Source organism: Caretta caretta, chromosome 15, assembly GCF_965140235.1.
Source record: "Caretta caretta isolate rCarCar2 chromosome 15, rCarCar1.hap1, whole genome shotgun sequence".
Classification (NCBI taxonomy): domain Eukaryota; kingdom Metazoa; phylum Chordata; order Testudines; family Cheloniidae; genus Caretta; species Caretta caretta.
The window spans coordinates 26,508,810-26,529,760 of record NC_134220.1 but is presented as its reverse complement, the minus strand read 5'-3'; the positions used below and the strand labels follow the sequence as shown (position 1 = coordinate 26,529,760).

At 41.5% G+C, this 20,951-nt stretch overlaps 1 protein-coding gene across 2 annotated transcripts in view; it reads left to right on the top strand.

The window, feature by feature from the left end:
• Window positions 1-20,951, top strand: part of KDM2B (lysine demethylase 2B) — a 172,188-nt gene that overhangs the window by 14,295 nt on the left and 136,942 nt on the right. For both annotated transcript variants that reach the window (XM_048820951.2, XM_075120054.1), the window contains exon 4: window positions 4,635-4,681. In XM_048820951.2, coding sequence (XP_048676908.1) covers window positions 4,635-4,681 — 47 coding nt within the window. The remainder of the gene's footprint in view (window positions 1-4,634; window positions 4,682-20,951) is intronic.

Sequence of the window (20,951 nt, the reverse complement as noted above, 5' to 3'; positions counted from 1 at the left end):
CCTGCAGTGTCAAAAGATACAGTGTTGTTTACTTCCTGTCCCAAACTCTTCGGTAGCATTGCTGTACCTTGCCCTAGAGGAGGCTGCTTTTTAGTAGTTTGGTAGATGAAATGATCCCTATTTGCAGTATGCCAAACACTTTGAGACGAAAAGATATATTTGTGTGTGTGTACAATGTGTTAATATGACACACACTGTATACAATAGTTTTAGATCTATGTAACATTTAGAAATAGTTGTTGCTATGTACTTCCAATTCTGTTTGCTGTTAAACAGCTTGCATGTCTGTGGCTGGCAGATCTACAAAGTGTATTTGAACAGTTCTGTTGCCATGTATGGTTGTCCTCTTGAAGAGCAGGAAGTGTGGTAATTGATGAGGAGATTATTAAGAATGAAAGTAAAGTTAAAAAATTACCTTGGTGTTTTTCCACCTCATATTTCCAACCATGATGAGCTATTATTTCTAGTGGTCAGAAGCAGGAAATACAAGTCATGATCTTTTAGCAGCCGTTGTCTTCCTTAGGGAGATATTTGGAACAATTAGACACTCCCATGATCATTGGCAGTTGTAAGATGATTGTAGGTTGGAGAGATGGTGCGTCTGAAAAGACATATTGTCTCTTTTAACCATCTGGCAGTCATACCACATTGTGCTGCAATTAATCAGAACTCACAAGCTAACCAGCCTTGGCGCAGGTCAGTACATGAATTGGAGACCTTTCTAAGGAACACCTACAGCGTTTCTCGAATGCGGCCACCAGGGTTTTTTCTTGCGGCCAAAGCCTCCTGGGTGACGATAGGGGTAGGGGGGAAGCAGTGGCCCTTACCCCATTCTGGAGCCCCAAACACTGTAGGAGCAGGGAACCAGTATGTGTTCTCCAGCTTCCAAGGGGCCGTGGGACTTGGCCTTCAGCCCTAGGGTGGTGGGTGGCAGGCTCTAGCTGTGCAGCAGTGGGTTCCTTTCCCCAGCCGCCAGGCTTCGGGCTTTCGCCCTGGGATCGCCCTCCCATGTTGCCGCTGGCCCCACTGCCTCCTCCAGACCCCAGCTGTGCAGTGGGACCCCAGGCTCCAGCCCCAGGCTCACCCCTGCACCATTGCCCTGACTCCCACTGCCTCCTCTAGCCCTCCACCCAGATCCCCATCCAGGGCTTAATTTTGTCTTCCAGCTCGCTGAGGCTGAGTAAATCTGCTGTGAAAAGTGATATTAACAAATGTAGGACTATCTGTTTTCACAGTAGCAGGCTTACTAGCTGGCAAGTCTGAAAAAAACAACAAACAAAAAACCAAAACATGCAAAGCATATTATTTGTGTTTCTATTCTGTTTAGGTCCAGTAAAGAATAGAGACAACTGTACATTATTTTTATTATTGAGTCTGCAAAACCCTACTTAAATAAATTACAATGGTTTGGACATGTATATTTGCATATTTATTTGTTTTTCCTAAAATTAATTAAGTATTTTAGGAAAAATCGTCTGAGTGGCCACACTCTGAGGCCACCAAAAAATTTGTTGTGAGAACCCCTGAAGGTGCTTCAGGAAGACATATTAGTGACTGATAGTTGGCACTCTACTCTGTGCATCTGTATGTATCAATACACATCATATTATTCAGGTACTGTTTTGTTGGAGGTGACATGTTTTGTATGAAACAGAAAACTGAACGCTTACGGTCAGTACAGATCCCAAGGATTGTATTTTATGTTGGCGTGTTAACCCTAATGTTAGGCCAAATTCAAAGTCAGGTAATTACGTTCTGCCTCCCTGATTTCTCCTGCAGTTTCAGCTGGATACGTTAGTCTTCTCTCTCTGCTCTAAACTGTTGTATAGTGTTTCTTTCTGTACAACTGTGTTCTATCCCAGGAATGGCTTCATTTTGGTGTTCGGAAAAGTGATCCCTATATATCCTTTACCAAACTCATATAGTTGTGTGAGTTTTGTTAACCTGGGCCATGTCTACAGCTGTGCCGATGTAAGAGCGCTCATGTAGCTGAGCTATGCCGACAGGAGAGAGCTCTCACGTCAACATAACAAAACCGGCTCAGTGAGCAGCGGTAGCTATGCACACAAGCACTTATGCCGGCAAAACTTATGTTGCTCGGGGTGTGTTTTTTTTTCATGCGCCCGAGTGACAAAAGTTGTGCCGACAGAAGCGCTGGTGTGGATAGCGCTATGTCGGTGAGAGATGCTCTCCCACCAACATAGTTACCGCCGCTCATTGCAGGTGGTTTAGTTATGCCAATGGGAGAGCTCTCTCCCGTTGCCATAGAGTGGCTACATGTGAGCCCTTATAGCGGTGCCGCTGCAGCAGTACAGCTGTGCTGCTATAAGGTCTCTAGTGTAGATGTGGCCTCAGTGCTTTTGAAGCACTTTGAGATCCTTTTTTACAAGCTGCAGTATAAATGAAAATGATATTGCAAAGAAAAAGTAGCTGTTCTCTCCCTTCACCCAACCCCACTGCTGACATTCTGGATTTGTAATCAGACTTGACAAATGGATGGTATTTACTGAGGGCACAGACGGTACTGGAAGTCTGTGGAGCTGCAATTTGTACCATAGTGCAGGGTAAATCAGTTGTAATTGTGCAAGGGCTGAGCATAGCATCTGTGGTGGGTGGAATAGGAGGGAAAAGGGTACGTTTGGAGCAGCAGGGATTTTTGTTTCTGTGGCAGCATATCAAAGCTTACAGAGGGAGGTATAAGCAGTCAGTGGAGATGGTGTAAATTAAAGCTGGACTTCCTAGCTGTAAACCTAGCACAAAGTGGGCTCCACAACATTGACCACTCAAAGAAAAGGAGTACTTGTGGCACCTTAGAGACTAACCAATTTATTTGAGCATGAGCTTTCGTGAGCTACAGCTCACTTCATCGGATGCATACCATGCAGTTTCCACGGTATGCATCCGATGAAGTGAGCTGTAGCTCACGAAAGCTCATGCTCAAATAAATTGGTTAGTCTCTAAGGTGCCACAAGTACTCCTTTTCTTTCTGCGAATACAGACTAACACGGCTGTTACTCTGAAAATTGACCACTCAGTTTGCATTCAGCACTGTGGAATTTTCACTCTGGCACAAGACATGGTCAGGGGTTGTAGAGAATAACAAACCAACTCTAGGTGTCCTCTCCAAAGTACTGAGCATGTGGTTTCATTTTGAAGGGAAGAAAGGTATTCTTCCACCTTGTTTGTTTCTATAAGTACCACTAACTGGTGCTAGGGCAGTAGGAGTTCTCAGCAGATTGGGTTTGCCCACTTGCCTTAGTCAGGGCTGTCTTTTATTTTATTTGTTTGTGTATGATGATTTATACAAATGCTAAAAAGGGCACCTATCCATATGCACTAGGTGCCTTATATCTACAAAAAGAAAAGGAGTACTTGTGGCTCCTTAGAGACTAACCAATTTATTTAGTCTCTAAGGTGCCACAAGTACTCCTTTTCTTTTTGCGAATACAGACTAACACGGCTGCTACTCTGAAACCTTATATCTACAGTATTTCTATGTTATGGGGTCAAGTGCACCAGTTTAAAATAGTCACCTCAAATCCCCTTTGTCCTCAAATAGTTCTCCTCTTCCCCATTCTCAAGTGGTTGGGTAAAAATCTGAGCCTTGCAAGTGAACCCTGAAGGTTATCAGATTAGGTCTGTTTCAGACAAGGAAGATAGTGAATTCCACAGCTGTGGGGCCCTTGCAGAGAGAATGCAAATCACAGGAACAAAAAGATAACACTTACCTCATGGGGATATTGTGAGGGTTAATTGTTTGCAAAGTGCTTGAGATGGTCAACTGGAAGGTGCAATAGAAGTGTAGAATATTATTGTGACAGGTTTCAGAGGAACAGCCGTGTTAGTCTGTATTCGCAAAAAGAAAAGGAGTACTTGTGGCACCTTAGAGACTAACCAATTTATCTGAGCATGAGCTTTCGTGAGCTACAACTCACTTCATCAGATGTTTACCGTGGAAACTGCAGCAGACTTTACTGCTGCAGTTTCCACGGTAAACATCTGATGAAGTGAGCTGTAGCTCACGAAAGCTCATGCTCAGATAAATTGGTTAGTCTCTAAGGTGCCACAAGTACTCCTTTTCTTTTTGCGAATATTATTGTGTTTTGTCAAAAGACCTGACCACATGTAATTGCTGCTAGCAGGATTCTAGCACGGGCTCCCCACTTGTGAGCAGAGACAGTTTTTTGGTACTAGTGCTAATCAAACTAACCTCAAAAAGCCAATAATGTGTCGTGATACCACTCCCTGTCTTCCCCTGTCAAAAACAACAACAACAAAATCTGGCCACACTGCTCAGAGAAACCATGCTTAGGGGGGGAGGGATAGCTCAGTGGTTTGAGCATTGGCCTGCTAAACCCAGGGTTGTGAGTTCAATCCTTGAGGGGGCCATTTAGGGGTCTGGGGCAAAAATTGGGGACTGGTCCTGCTTTGAGCGGGGGTTGGACTAGATGACCTCCTAAGGTCCCTTTCAACCCTGATATTCTATGATTGATCCCTGCTAGTAATAACCTTGTGTATTGCAATATGCACAAATACCATAATCTTATTTCTATTTTATCCTTGTAAAGAAAATGTGGTCACACTTTGATAGCATTTAACATTGCTTTTTTTTTTTTTTTTTTTGCTAATTATAGAATGCCTGACCGGGATTTCACTGTCAGAGATGTGAAGCTATTAGTGGGTAAGTTATTTTGAATTTACTGAACTAACTCTATATAGTTCAGTATTGCTTTTAAATATTAGCTTGGTGTAAGTGCCCAGATATGTTTGTAGACACATGTGATAACTCTCAGAATCTGGGAGGAGGCATGGAGAAGCAGTTCATAAATGAAAAAAGAGAAAAAACTTATTAGCAATTGTGCAGACCAAGCTGTGAACCATATGCTGTATAAATGGCCTCTTGTAAGTAAGGTGAATGCTTTACACTAACAGGTATCAGATACCTGTCCTCCCAGCCAAATGGCACCAGTAATTAACTGCAAATACATTTTTATCTTGGAAAGCAACAGTTTCACTTGTTGAGCTTGTGGCACCTTAGAGACTAACCAATTTATTTGAGCATAAGCTTTCGTGAGCTACAGCTCACTTCATCAGATGCAGTATGAATAAATAAATAAATAAATAAAGCTTATGCTCAAATAAATTGGTTAGACTCTAAGGTGCCACAAGTACTCCTTTTCTTTTTGCGAATACAGACTATCACGGCTGTTACTCTGAAACTTGTTGAGCTTGTTCCTGTGATTGGTTGAGCAACTGTTTTTTTTTTAAAAGAAAAGGAGTACTTGTGGCACCTTAGAGACTAACCAATTTATTTGAGCATGAGCTTTCGTGAGCTACAGCTCACGGATGCATACCGTGGAAACTGCAGCAGACTTTATATATACACAGAGAATATGAAACAATACCTCCTCCCACCCCACTGTCCTGCTGGTAATAGCTTATCTAAAGTGATCATCAGGTTGGGCCATTTCCAGCACAAATCCAGGTTTTCTCACCCTCCACCCCCCCCACCCCCACAAATTCACTCTCCTGCTGGTGATAGCCCATCCAAAGTGACAACTCTTTACACAATGTGCATGATAATCAAGTTGGGCTATTTCCTGCACAAATCCAGGTTTTCTCACATCCCCCCCCCCACCCCCATACACACACAAACTCACTCTCCTGCTGGTAATAGCTCATCCAAACTGACCACTCTCCAAGTTTAAATCCAAGTTAAACCAGAACATCTGGGGGGGGGGGGGTAGGAAAAAACAAGAGGAAATAGGCTACCTTGCATAATGACTTAGCCACTCCCAGTCTCTATTTAAGTCTAAATTAATAGTATCCAATTTGCAAATGAATTCCAATTCAGCAGTTTCTCGCTGGAGTCTGGATTTGAAGTTTTTTTGTTTTAAGATAGCGACCTTCATGTCTGTGATTGCGTGACCAGAGAGATTGAAGTGTTCTCCGACTGGTTTATGAATGTTATAATTCTTGACATCTGATTTGTGTCCATTTATTCTTTTACGTAGAGACTGTCCAGTTTGACCAATGTACATGGCAGAGGGGCATTGCTGGCACATGATGGCATATATCACATTGGTGGATGTGCAGGTGAACGAGCCTCTGATAGTGTGGCTGATGTTATTAGGCCCTGTGATGGTGTCCCCTGAATAGATATGTGGGCACAATTGGCAACGGGCTTTGTTGCAAGGATAAGTTCCTGGGTTAGTGGTTCTGTTGTGTGGTATGTGGTTGTTGGTGAGTATTTGCTTCAGGTTGGGGGGCTGTCTGTAGGCAAGGACTGGCCTGTCTCCCAAGATTTGTGAGTGTGTTGGGTCATCCTTTAGGATAGGTTGTAGATCCTTAATAATGCGTTGGAGGGGTTTTAGTTGGGGGCTGAAGGTGACGGCTAGTGGTGTTCTGTTATTTTCTTTGTTAGGCCTGTCCTGTAGTAGGTAACTTCTGGGAACTCTTCTGGCTCTATCAATCTGTTTCTTTACTTCTGCAGGTGGGTATTGTAGTTGTAAGAAAGCTTGACAATGTAAGTGGGAGAGTTGTCTCTTCCCCACGATTGATGTCTCTGGAAATGTTAGCGGGCAGAGATTCCTGTTTATATTGGCCAGGAACATTAGCGTGAGAATGAACAGCAAAGCAGGAGGATGTTTACAAATAATATTCCATTTTGTAAATTAATGGAATGGGAATAAAGAATTTATTTGAGAATAACTGGTGTGAGAAGCATGAAATTTCTGGTGTGAGAAACATGAAATTTCTCACAGTTGGGTGGAGTGGTCTCTGTATACACACCATGTCAAATGTAGAATATTATGTAGTAATCCTGTTGTTATATTTGGATAAGCTCCTTCTACAGATCCCAAGCCTAACCTATAATTTGGTCAATAACATTGTCTCCTGTTGTTTGATTCTTTGGTATCACAGGTGAAAACTTGATTTTAAAAAATTCCATCTAAAAATGTTTGTGGAATCTGCAGGTCTGCAGCTCATATCTGTCAATTCAAGTTTTTATGACATTCAACATCCATCACAGTAATATCTGAGTGCCTTACAATGCACGCAGGTCCACATTTAGGCCTGGTGGAAACAGGTGCAACTCCATGGGCTGTGGCTAATTTCTAAAATATGTATGAATAACCTCAAAGTTCTAAGCTTGTGGTTTTCAAACTTCTGTATTGATGACCCCTCTCACAAAGCAAGCCTCTGAGTGCGACTTTCCTTATAAATTAAAAATGCTTTTTTTATATTTAACATTTATAAATGCTGCAGGTGTAGTGGGGCTTGGGAGTGGAGGCTGACAGTTCGTGACTCCCCACGTAACAACTTTTTAACCCCCTGAGGGGTCACGACCCCCAGTTTGAAAACCCCTTTTCTAAGCTGTAGTTGAGTGAGATTTATACGAAATACCGTTTCAACTCATTTATCCAAGATTTTTGGCTTAGTGTGTATGGTATATTTTCACATGAGATCTTAAAAAACTGAGTTCATGTCTGACCTGTGTGAGAATTAAAGACCCATGGAACTTCTTCTTAGAGTTGGTGTGTCCCTATGTCTTTGACAAAAATCACCCACCCTTGTGAATTTAGAGGTGGTTGCATTTCAGTAATACTGTGTGTACAAAACTTGTGAAATGCTCGGGGGAGCCTTCAGGATAAAAGGATGAGAAAAATTATTTATATCTTTGTCAAAAGAATATTTTGTAAAGACACTGGGTAACGTTTTTCAGAGCACCTAAAATAAATCACATTGAGTGTTAATGGGATTTTGGTTCCTAAGTGACTTAAATGCCTTTGAAAATCATGTCTTCCTGTTGATTTAAAAATCTTATGTTATAAAGAAACTTCTTTACCTTCCTTACTAATAACTCCTATGGTTGGGATTTCCAAAGGGACCTAGAAAAGTTAAGTGCCTCAATCCCAGTGAAATTAATGGATTTGGGTGTCTAACCCCTTTAAATCCCTTTTAGAATCCCAGCCTAAAGTATTAAAAGAGAATTTTAAAAATCCAGTTGACTTGTCACTCTTTTTGCTTCTTGTTTATTCTTTGCATTTCTCCCTTCTGAATGACAGTGAAGCTGGTGTCACTCTTGTGTATAGCCAGTGTCACTTCTGGTACATAATGTTTGCAATATTTGCATTTCATTATTTATTTATTTTAAAACAACTGTGTTCAGTGGAATCTTAAAATACTGTGGAAATATTATTATTGTTTTTGGGCTTCAGAAAAGTGTTATAACAAAACGTAATTATTGTACCCAATTTGACAGTTTTAACATTTTTCTAGAGACTGTGTGTGTGTGTGTCTGTGTATATATAAATATTACAATTTTATTTTCAAAGAATGACCACTTTAAATTGGAGAATTATAATAATCGTTCTAACTAAACATATTTGACTACTAACTCCAAATGAGTGACATCTCAGATACTCTTTAAACCTGAAGGCAGTGGATTAATTTCAGTGATTGGAATTTGTCTGATCTGTGAAGTGGCTGTGAGCCAAGAGTATAAATGGAGAGAGGGAGAAAAAAAATTGGCCTACTTAGGAACTTCAGACAATACTTAAAAGAGGAAAAACTCAGCTATAGTTTACAGAGTTCAGAGGAACAGCCGTGTTAGTCTGTATTCGCAAAAAGAAAAGGAGTACTTGTGGCACCTTAGAGACTAACCAATTTATTTGAGCATGAGCTTTCGTGAGCTACAGCTCACTTCATCAGATGTATACCGTGGAAACTGCAGCAGACTTTATATACACACAGAGAATATGAAACAATACCTCCTCCCACCCCACTGTCCTGCTGGTAATAGCTTATCTAAAGTGATCAACAGGTGGGCCATTTCCAGCACAAAGCCAGGTTTTCTCACCCTCCACCCCCCCACACAAATTCACTCTCCTGCTGGTGCTAGCCCATCCAAAGTGACAACTCTTTACATAATCAAGTCGGGCTATTTCCTGCATAGATCCAGGTTTTCTCACATCCCCCCCACCCCCATACACACACAAACTCACTCTCCTGCTGGTAATAGCTCATCTAAAGTGACCACTCTCCAAGTTTAAATCCAAGTTAAACCAGAACATCTGGGGGGGGGGGGGGTAGGAAAAAACAAGAGGAAACAGGCTACCTTGCATAATGACTTAGCCACTCCCAGTCTCTATTTAAGTCTAAATTAATAGTATCCAATTTGCAAATGAATTCCAATTCAGCAGTTTCTCGCTGGAGTCTGGATTTGAAGTTTTTTTGTTTTAAGATAGCGACCTTCATGTCTGTGATTGCGTGACCAGAGAGATTGAAGTGTTCTCCGACTGGTTTATGAATGTTATAATTCTTGACATCTGATTTGTGTCCATTTATTCTTTTACGTAGAGACTGTCCAGTTTGACCAATGTACATGGCAGAGGGGCATTGCTGGCACATGATGGCATATATCACATTGGTGGATGTGCAGGTGAACGAGCCTCTGATAGTGTGGCTGATGTTATTAGGCCCTGTGATGGTGTCCCCTGAATAGATATGTGGGCACAATTGGCAACGGGCTTTGTTGCAAGGATAAGTTCCTGGGTTAGTGGTTCTGTTGTGTGGTATGTGGTTGTTGGTGAGTATTTGCTTCAGGTTGCGGGGCTGTCTGTAGGCAAGGACTGGCCTGTCTCCCAAGACTTGTGAGAGTGTTGGGTCATCCTTTAGGATAGGTTGTAGATCCTTAATAATGCGTTGGAGGGGTTTTAGTTGGGGGCTGAAGGTGACCGCTAGTGGCGTTCTGTTATTTTCTTTGTTAGGCCTGTCCTGTAGTAGGTAACTTCTGGGAACTCTTCTGGCTCTATCAATCTGTTTCTATCAATCTGCTAATAACTAATAGGGCCTTATAACTTCATTCTGTAATGCGGATCTGAATGCTAGATCTGAAGGGCAGAATGTCATTGCCATTTGTCATAAAGTGCTTTACAGTTTCAAGAAGAGTGTTAGCGTCTACCTAATTCTCTTCAAACTTACTGTTTAAAGAGGTAAAAAATGTTGTTTTATTTTCATTTAGTTATTGTGTTCTCTTCATGAAGTGTGTTGAAAAACTTTGTTGCTTTTGTCTTTGCTCACCAAGGAACCATTCAGAAACCTATAAAAGGGTCTAATGCCCTCTTGAATTAAATCCGTGCATCTAGATGCAACATTAAAAACTAGACACGGCAAAGCACTAGAAACTGTATTGTTGACAACAATCCTGCCTGGGTCCCAGAGGATGATGGACTAGATGGACCTAATAGATCTCTTCCATCTGTGATTTCTGTGATTCTATTAACTCTTGCAGTCTTGGCTGCAGCTTTTGATCTCAGAACAGAGGGTTAAAGGAAAACCAAATGCCTATGTTCACATTCCTTTACTTTCTTTCTTGGGAGCAGATGAACAGACAGACATGACTGTACCTAGATTTTGCTTCTGATTTGGCATTTGAAATGCCAAGAAATAGAATTTGAGCCAAAAATCTCAGTTCCAAATTGAGCATTTAAAGAAATATGAGTAATGGCTTGTGCCTCAGCTGTGAGTTTATAATTGTGTTTTACTGACACAGATAAAGGGAGAAACTGTAACATAAGATCCTTGACATTCTGAATGGAAAGGGCCTTTTAAATGGAAGTCTGTGGCCCCAGCAAGTGCAGGTTAAGTCTTCCATTTTGTCTTTGATTAGTAAGACAGACTGCACTCAGTCATGTCTGCTGTAAAGAAAGTCTTTATATCATAACTAATGAAGACATTAAGGGTCTGATCTTACCTGCAGTGCAGTGCGTGGCTAAACTGTCATTTGCTTAAGTGGGAGAAAAATTGGGCCCGAAGGGTGAATACTGCCCGTGAAATTAATAGTAGTTCATAGAGCAAAGGCCCAAGCAAGATTGCCCTAAGTTTGGCATTGGAGCATATTGTGCACTACTGTAATAGTGGCGAGTATGCTTCACGGACTCTGTGTGATGCCATGCTTTACAATGGGGCATGGTAAATAGTATTATCTTGGTTTTACAGAGGAGCAAACTGAGGCAGAGAGGTGAACTGATTTGCAGAGAGGTTATGCAGCAAGTCCAAAGCAGTGTAAGGAACAGACCCCAGGAGTTCTGACTTTTGGTTACTATTGTAACCATTAGACTCTTTCATCCATGTGCAGTGTGTGTGTGCTTAATATATGACCTGTCTGTGAGCCTGATTATGGCCTCTCCTATGCAGAGGAGAAAGAGGGCATAGGACACCCCTTAATTAATTTAGGCAGGCAGATTTTGTTTACGCAAGTTGATTGTGGTCAGCGCAAAAAGGGTTAACCCCCCACCCCCATGACAGTAACTTTCAGTTTATATTTAATGGCCACAACTTGTCAAGAGCTCAATTGTGTCTCTCTCAACTAGTCATTCTGTTATTAAATATTTGTATTGCAGTGGTCCCCAGCAGCCCTACTTAAGATCAGAAACACTTGCTCTAGTTGATTTACAAATGTGAAGGAAGACAAAGACCCTGCCCCAAATTATTACACTGTGAGAAGATATGCAATAATAAAAGGGTGGGGAAGAGGGTTGTAAGAAGGATATATACACATTTTAGATATATAAATTAAATTGCTAAAGTAAGTATCAGCATCTCTATCTGCTCCTCATCCTTGTTCACTAATTGGTGGCTCTGCAGAAGTAGGTCTTGTGGTGAGATTTGAAGGACAAGGTAATGGCTCTGGACATTCCATGCCTTAGGCAGCATGGAAGAAAGTGCAGAGACAGTTACGAGAAAACAGTATTTTAACTTTCTGGTTCTTGGGTACTAGCACAGTATATCTTGAGCTGGGCTGTGCAGATCTGTTTCTACTTTGTGCTAATAGTAGTCCAATCTGGGACTTCTAGGATTGCTATAGTCCAAAAAAATAAGCCCTTCCCTGTACTCTGGATAACTGCTTCCTAAAACATTTTGGTTCAGTCCTCTTGTGTGTTTGCTGCTCCTCTGGTTTTGGTCTTGTCTGCAAATTGTGTCATGGTTGAATTCACACCAAACTCTAAAGTGACTTGGAGAGATTTGAGCAGTGGGGTCTGGGCAGAACTAGGGAAACATAGTTTATAAATGTACAGTCCCACACTCAGGAAGGTGAAATAAACAGTGCAGATATGAACTGGGATGAAGTCACATGACCAAGCAGTATAGAAAGGGACCTTTACTGTGCAAAACCCTTTTTCTCATTTATCCTTAATACAAGTCTAATGTTACTTTTTCCATTGAGCGGATGCTCAGGTTGTGTCAGTGGAGGTTTGGAATTGGGAACTGGGAGGGTGGATTGGGGAGGTTTTCTTTGGAGGAACTGTGCCACAAGGAGTGGGACCTAAAATTAAATTTAGGTCATGCAGGGAGGGAAAAAGTCTGCCCCCAAATCCTTATGCAAGTTTTGATTGAGACTGGCTATTCTCCCTGCATATGTAGGTTTTGTCCTGTCAGTGGGAGAGCCGTATATAAAGGAGAACGGGAGAGCTGAGTCAAGATTTTCTAGGCTGACTTGCAGAAGGCTTTTGCCCTTGGGGTGTAAAAATATGAATGTGAAATATTTCCATTCCTGGTAACATTTCTCCTCTTCTTGTTCACGTCAATGCTGTTTGTGTTCCAAAGTATGAAGTGGATATATGCTACTCTCTGGGTTCTACTTTCTTGTTATCCTGCAGTAGCACAATTCTGCAATGTTCACTTTGCAAACATTTTGGGAGGATATTTAAATTCAAATGAAAGTGTGAATTAAAAAAGGTAATTTAATGGACCCTGTTCCATTGTTTCTTGTCATTTAAAAAAAATACAACCGCAGGGTTTTACAAAATCCCAAGTTTTGGGCCTAATCTGATGGTGTTACATAAAGACATAGACAATGGAATAGACTGTGGAACTGGTTCCAGACAGATGGCCTTCACCCTAACACAGGAGGAGGATCAGGATCATAACTAACTAACTAAGAGTTGTTGCTTCATTTTGTAGCTGTGTTCAGGACATGAACCAGGTAGGGCCACTAGTGGTTTATAAAGGAGCAGTCTCCTTAACCCTTCCAGGGCCGAACTGAAGTTATATTGGGGCCCCTGGAGAAAATCTAAGCAGGGGCCGCTACATCCTCCACAAGGTCCTGAAAACTACACCCTGTTTAAGCCCTGCTTCCACAGAAGGGTCCTTAGGAAATAAGGCTTGCAGGGTTTGCCGCTTCTGAAGCGTTCTACTGTCCAATATTGCAATAAGATCCCCATGCATACAGGATATTGAAGTAACTTCAGTGAAGATAGGTTTGCTTCAAAACTGAGAAAAAGAGCCAGTCACAAAGTTTATGGGTATTTGGATCGGGGATTTTGACTATGCTCTTTTGAAAACGGTTCTCTCCTTATGCTATAGTACTATAGTTGTCTTCTTCTCCATATCTTCTCTAGGATCATCCTAGCTGAGCTTAAATAGTTGCTTCCCATTTTTCGTCTAGTCAGTGTCAGATTGTGTTACCTGCATTCCTCAGATGAAGCTGTTGATGAAGTCCCTCTGTGATCTCTTTTATTATTTTTCCCTTTAGAGTCTATTTTTTGGTCGAGTTTGGAGTGATTTGTCCAGAGAGAGAAGCTTCTAAAATCAACATGTTGTAATACCCTCTTTAAGGTTAAGCTTATAATTTTCTTTGTTTTACAATTCTTCAATTTATTTCCCTTCCATGTGTTCCCCAAACAGTGCTCTTAATAAGCACCCCCTTGTAACACAGGACTGACCTCCACTCTCAAAGCCCAGGATGGTATTAAAAAAGAGAGAGCAGCCTCACTTGTGAATCACTTTCCAAAAATAGTAACTAGGGCAGCACTCCTAGTCTCAGAATTATTCACTTTGCAAAACTCAATGGGCCAGATTCTTCCTGGTATAAATCCAGTTCAGTGGAGTCACATCCGGGAGGAATTTGGCTCACTGATGTGTTAATCTGGCTAACACTGTAGTGGTGTCCCCCAGTGGATGATTGAAATTAACCTTTTGAAAACTGAGAGAGACTGGGAAGTGAAGTAATATCTTTTATTGGATCATCTTTTGTTAGTGTAGAGGACAAGCTTTTGAGGTTCACAGAGCTTGTTCTTTCTACCAACAGTGGTCCAATAAAAGATATTGCCTCACTCACCTTCTCTCTCTCATACCCTGGTACTAACACAGCTACAACAACACTACAAACAACCTTTCAAAAACGGACATTTTCCAGGCTGCCAGCCATATGAATTAAGAGACAGTCTGCATTTTCCTCACTCTTGTGTGTTTTAATATAATGTTTGGTGTGGGTATATTCTAATAATCTGTTGATCTGCATTAAGTCAACATTGGTGTGTTTGAATGTTCAACCTTAATGTCACAAAATTAAAAAGTGAAGTCCCAAAGCAACTTGACCAGACCCATTTCACACATAGGCCACAAAGAATGTTGGATGACTGTGCCATCAAATGTATTATTTAAAGCCTGTGTGAAATAATACACCATATTTATAAAATCAATCTCCAAAGTATTGACTTTAATTTTGTAGTAATGACATTAGCCATTTGTGATGCTCTCCCTCTTAAATAAGGCAATTCCTATAAAGCAGTGGGTCTTAAACTGGGGTGCACACAACCTCTGGGGATGCGAAATGCCCTTTCTGGGCGTGCAAGACATGCCAGATTTTTTTTTAAGATAAATCACTGAAAACACAAATTAAGCACAGGCATGTAAGTACACCTACTTTGTTTCATCAAACCTATGTATTTATTAACATTATACATTTTTTAATGATTAATGTAATATACAAACAAAAAATATATCTAGGTTTAAAGTACTGACCTACTTCAACAATTTTTGATAAGGGGTGCGAGAACATATTTTGAGAACCAAAGGGGTGCAGGCTACACTAAAGGTTAAGAACCACTGCTATAGAGCATATGGGGGCTCAATTAATTGTCATTGCGGCTTGCCAGTGTAAACCACAAAGTTAGTTTCCTAGGAGGCAGTTTGTGGATTATTTTTAAATCATTGCTTAATCTAGTGTAAAATCCTTCTAAAGATAGAAGTCATTGGTGAAAGCTTGTGGGAAGAAGCTTTGATAGCTATATAGTTGGGGGATTCCTTTTAAAAAAAAAAAGTTGGCTAAGAAGGGATTTCAGCAAATAAGCTTGATCACCTTTCTCCACCAGCCTGTATTTAAAAGCTCTCAGGCACCTGCAGGAAAACCCCACCTGTTTATTTCTATTGCTCCATTTTTTCTCTGTGTGTGTATGTGTGTGTGCTTGCTGTGGTGTGCAACTTGAAACTCCCAGTGAAATGGAGATAGGGCACAGTTTGTAACCTGGATGGTTTCGTCTTTGCCCCTCTGACCCGTCTGGATATTGAAATGTCATTTAAGACACTGACTTCAGCATACAGGCTGTGCTTTGTCTCTGTCAACTAAATCATATTTTGTAATTAAAATTAATGTTTAATCCACAGTTAAAGTCACTTCTCCACCTAACAATAACTAATGTTGCTGGGTTTTGCCTGTCCTGGGAGGCATGTCATTGTATTGTCTCTTTCTCACATTTTTTTAGGCTCACTTAAAATGAGTTTTAAAATTCTGATGAGCTACATAATATCTCTTGATGTAATTATATGGTGGTAGTTGTCCGTTCTGAGTAGTTTTCTCTGTCCCTTTGAAAGAGTTAAGGGACATAGGATTAGCCGATCAAATCATTGCTTCAGACAGATAGGTATTCTGCTCCTAAAGCACATGACTGGGTTTGCATTGTTCTCTATGGGTGGGGCAGAAGGGCTATGTGACACCTGCTATAATCAGACTCCCTGAAGCATGAAAACTCACCCTGCCTTTGCATATCTAACTACACATACACCTTATCATTGACCACCTGCTGTAGGGAGTGTCAAATGCTGACAATAGGCTGTGTGAACTGTTTCTTGCTTAAATATACCTACCATTATCCTGGAGCACTGGTGGGCTGGCCTATATTCCACCTTGGTCCCGAGGCCGGCCGGGGATATCAGTTGGCGGCTCCTTCACGGGGCCGTGAGCGCAGGCGTGTACTTGGCGCTGTTCATCCCAATCCCGGACACCTGCCGCTTTTGTGGCGTGAGGGAAACCCTGGCGCACGTCTACCTGGAGTGCGCCAGGCTGCAGCCCCTATTCCGGCTCCTCACAAATCTTTTGTTAAGATTTTGGTTGCACTTTTCCCCTCGCCTCCTTATCTATGCACTCCCTGTCCGTGGTCCCACTAAGTCATGGGACCTCCTGGTCAGCCTCCTCCTGGCCCTGGCTAAAGTGGCCATCTATAAAACCAGGGTGAGGAGGTTGGCCGATGGAGTCTCCTGTGACTGTGGGGCCTATTTCCGATCCTCCGTCTGTTCACGCCTCTGGGCAGAGTTCCTCTGGGTGGCATCCACTGACTCCCTTGACTCCTTTGAGGAGCAGTGAGCGCTGTCCGGGGTTCTCTGTTCGGTGTCCCCGTCTGGTTCCCTTCGTTTGACCCTTTGACCACACTCCTGTCCCTGTTGTTCATTAGTTATCCCCCTGTAATTATTTGGTTTTCCAGGTCCTGTGGACCCCCCTCTTAGGTTGGGGGGGTCCTTCCTGGATCCCAATAAAATTATCCTGGAGAGTCCTCTTCTTCTTAATTCATACTGCCAGATAGTATGAGGAGAGACTGATCAGTTTTCTCTCTACTCTTCATGTTCTGAAGTACCTCAGTCACATCTCGCGTATCAATTCTCTTTTCTGGGCTAAACCCAGTATTATTTATTTATTGTCAATTCTTGGGTGCAAGCTCCTTCCTGGATCCCTGACAAAGCACTTGAGGATACTGAGTTTGTGTGTGTGGTTTTTGGGAGGGGGGTGAGGGGGTGAGAGAACCTGGATTTGTGCAGGAAATGGCCCAACTTGATTATCATGCACATTGTGTAAAGAGTTGTCACTTTGGATGGGCTATCACCAGCAGGAGAGTGAATTTGTGTGGGGGGGTGGAGAGTGAGAAAACCTGGATTTGTGCTGGAAATGACCCAACCTGATGATCACTTTAGATAAGCTATTACCAGCAGGACAGTGGGGTGGGAGGAGGTATTGTTTCATATTCTCTGTGTGTATATAAAGTCTGCTGCAGTTTCCACGGTATGCATCCGATGAAGTGAGCTGTAGCTCACGAAAGCTCATGCTCAAATAAATTGGTTAGTCTCTAAGGTGCCACAAGTACTCCTTTTCTTTTTGTATTTTCATTGATACACTCTCCCACCACTCTTCGGTCTGAGGTGGACTAGATAAAATTCTCTCCTGAGCCAATCTGTGTTGCTCAGCTGGAGAGGTTACTCTCACTTTTGCAGTAGCTTTGACTTGAAGTTCTATTATTTCTCACACTGCAGCTGGGAACTTGATCAGCATCGTTTAGCTCTTCAGGAGTCCTAGGCCTATGGTACACTTAAAATTTAGATGGACATAGGCATGTCTGTGAGGGGTGTGAAAAATCCACCCGCCTGACTGATGTAGCTATGCTGACCTAACCCCCTGGGTGGATGCAGCTGTGTCAACAGATGAATGCTTCCATCAACATAGCTACTGTTGTTTGGGGAGGTTGTGTTCCTACACTGATGGATAAACCCCTTCTATTAGTGTAGGCTGCATCTGTACTATGGAGTTAGCAGTTAGGCCAGCATCGCTGCAGCAACATGGTTATGCTGGTATAATCTCTGTAGTGTAACCAGCATAGACAGAGCATCTTGAGTAACCAAAGGCAAGCCTAGCCATTTAGGGCCTCATTTTCAGGAATACACAGTTTCTGGCAGCTCTCATTGACTTCAACTGAAATTGTGGGCACACAAGTCCTCTAAAACAAGGCCCTTAATTTCTCTCTGCTTCTGCTTGCCCATCTGCAGTGATAGTACTTCTCTCATCCTTCCAGGATACATTCGTTTACACTTGTGAAGTGATCCAAGATCCTCAAATAAAAAATACTATAGAAATGCAATATTAAACAGTGCACACACTTTGACAGACTGTTTATTGGGATGCCATGGAAGATTTTGACACTGCATGACCTCCACATTCTCCCATAGCCGAGAGCTCTTTGCTAGATTGAAGGAAACCTTGGTTCAGTTCTCTCTTCTAATATTGTTCAAGTTAGCAGCGATGACAATGTAGCAGTTCAGACATTAACCAAACAGTATTTTTATTTTAGCAAGATACATGTTACTGCAAAGATTAAGGAAATGAACTGTAATTCAAAACATGTGCATGGCAGAAGAGAGTTATGCAGGGTCTGACCAAAATTACCTTCCCAACTGTCTGCAAGGTAGATTTACAGGGAAAGTAGGAACAGATATTTGAGAAATACTTCTTTTAAAACACTCATGTGAAGTTCCAGCAAGTTTATATAATTAAATTCAGATGGCAAATATTAGATAGAGAACTGGCCTTCTACACAAGTAGAAACATTAGTAACAAAAGAGTGCAATGGTGCCGGTCACAAGTGCTACTGGTTGCCAGAGTGACCATTCTTCTGTTATTCCAACCTTACTTGGATTAGCGCACACTAGTTGCCAGCACAAATGCTGACCAAGCTAACCCCTCAAAAAGTTTTAACAAACATGGAGGTATGAAGTGATTAGGTCTTTTTCCCCCCCCAGATCTTTTTTGTGGTTCTAAAACATTAAATTGACAGATGACAGAAACGTCTACCTTTGGATTTTATACTGCCTCTTATCACTGTAGTATCTTAGCACCTTCTCCATAAAATCATTAGCAATAACAAAGTCCCTCCTGGACACCAAGGAGTCTCTGGCTCTTTCTCTTTTTAGGGTAAAAACTCTGCTTGGGATATTTATTTGTTACAGCTCTTTTTTCCTGTGTGTGTGTGTATATATATATAGATGAGGGTGTGCCAGTGTTGTGTCTTTCTTGCTATGGTGAAAGAGATATTTTTCAGCATTTCCTATTGATGATACTGTGCATTTGCCTGTTCTCCTCTGGAAGTTTTGTCCCATAGCTAGATCCCCTTGACCGAGAATCCTTTGTCCCTATCTGTCTCTCACTTCATTGTGGGCTTTATGATCTGCATTATCCCAGAGGGCTGCAGCTGTCTGGGCAATTCATGGATTGAAATTTTCAGGCAGAGCCAGAAATAGAACTCAGTTACTCTTCCTCCTTGCCCTAGGGTTTGACTGCAAAACCATCCTTCCTCCTCTAAAAAGAGTACCTGTAATAACAGAAGGTTATAATAGTTGGTCCAGAAAGAAAAATTAAGGTATAATCATTAAATGATTCACCATGAATCTGAAGTATCTTCACTTTTTAAACACTTGATTAGCCTAGTTAGAGGAAAGATTTTCAGCTTAGTCCCAGAATATTCATTTATGTGCATCATGGTTCTAAACGGTAATGGCAGATACCCTCTTAAGATTTGAAATCCCCCTCCACCCCTCACTTTATGGAAACATTCTCCCCACATCTCCATGACTCCAGATGCAGTCAGTTTTTTTCTTTCATATGTGCAAGGGTATGAAGGGTAAGGTGTGTATTGTGGTTTGTGTCAGAAGCATCCAACCAGCAGATGTAAAGGAGCCTGGAGACTCAACTGAGGCCCTGGGATGTCCATTATAAAAATGCAATAGCTATCAAAGGGGAGAAAGGAAAACGTGAAATTCAGGCTCTCTCTTTGTTCTAATTTGTGCTAGCATAGGAATACTGCAGTCTGTTACTTGAGAAGATTTTGTTATTACTAAAAAGATTAATATTAATTTTATGTGAATAATCATCATGGTTCCAGGGTTTTTTTTGATACAAAAATTTAAAAAGCCCCAAAAAACCCAAACCACTCACCTAGAATTGGATTGGCACTTTCTCTCAAAACAAAAGCCAGTTTGAGCTTGGCTTTGAAAATCCCCTTTATATGTTTGTAACTCCAACAAAACCCCATTGGGCTACTGAATGAAAACTGGCAAGTGAAAGTGACAATTTTGTTTTCATTAGTCAATATGAGTGAAATGCAGAAAGCAAACTGGACAGTAAAAGCTTTTTGAAAATGTACTACAGTAGAACCTCAGAGTTACAAACACCTCGGGAATGGAGGTTGTTCGTAACTTTTTCAAAAGTTTACAACTGAACATTGACTTAATACAGCTTTGAAATTTTACTATGCAGAAGAAAAATGCTGCTTTTAACCATCTTAATTTAAATGAAAGAAGCACAGAAACAGTTTTCTTACCTTGTCAACTATTTTTTTAAAACTTTCTCTTTATTTTTTTAGTAGTTTATGTTTAATACAGTACTGTACTGTTTGCTTTTTTTTTTTTTTTGTCTCTGCTGTTGTCTGATTTCATACTTCTGGTTCCAAATGAGGTGTGTGGTTGACCAGTCAATTCATAACTCTGGTGTTTGTAACTCTGAGGTACTACTGTATTTGTTTTATTGAAAAGATTCATTCAAATTCTGGACTCATAGACTTTAAGGTCAGAAGGGACCATCATGGTCATCTAGTCTGACCTCCTGCACATTGCAGGCCACGGAACCTCGCCCACCCACTCCTGTACTAGACCCATCACCTTTGGCTGAGTTACTGAAGGGTCTCTGGCAATGTGATCTGGGGGAAAATTCCTTCCTGACCCCAAATACAGAGATCAGTTAGAGCCTGTGCTTTTGTGCAAGACCCACCAGCCAGACACCTGGGAAAGAATTCTCTGTAATAACTCAGAGCCCTCCCCATCTAGTGACCCATCATTGGCCGTTGGAGATATTTGCTGTTAGCAGTTGCAGATCGGCTACATACCATTGTTGGCAGTCTCATCACACCATCCCCTCCATAAACTTACCAAGCTCAGTCTTGAAGCCAATTAGGTTTTTTGCCTTCACTGCTCCCCTTGGAAGGCTGTTCCAGAACTTCACTCTTCTGATAGTTAGAAACCTTTGTCTAATTTCAAGCCTAAACTTGCTGATGGCCAGTTTTTATCCATTT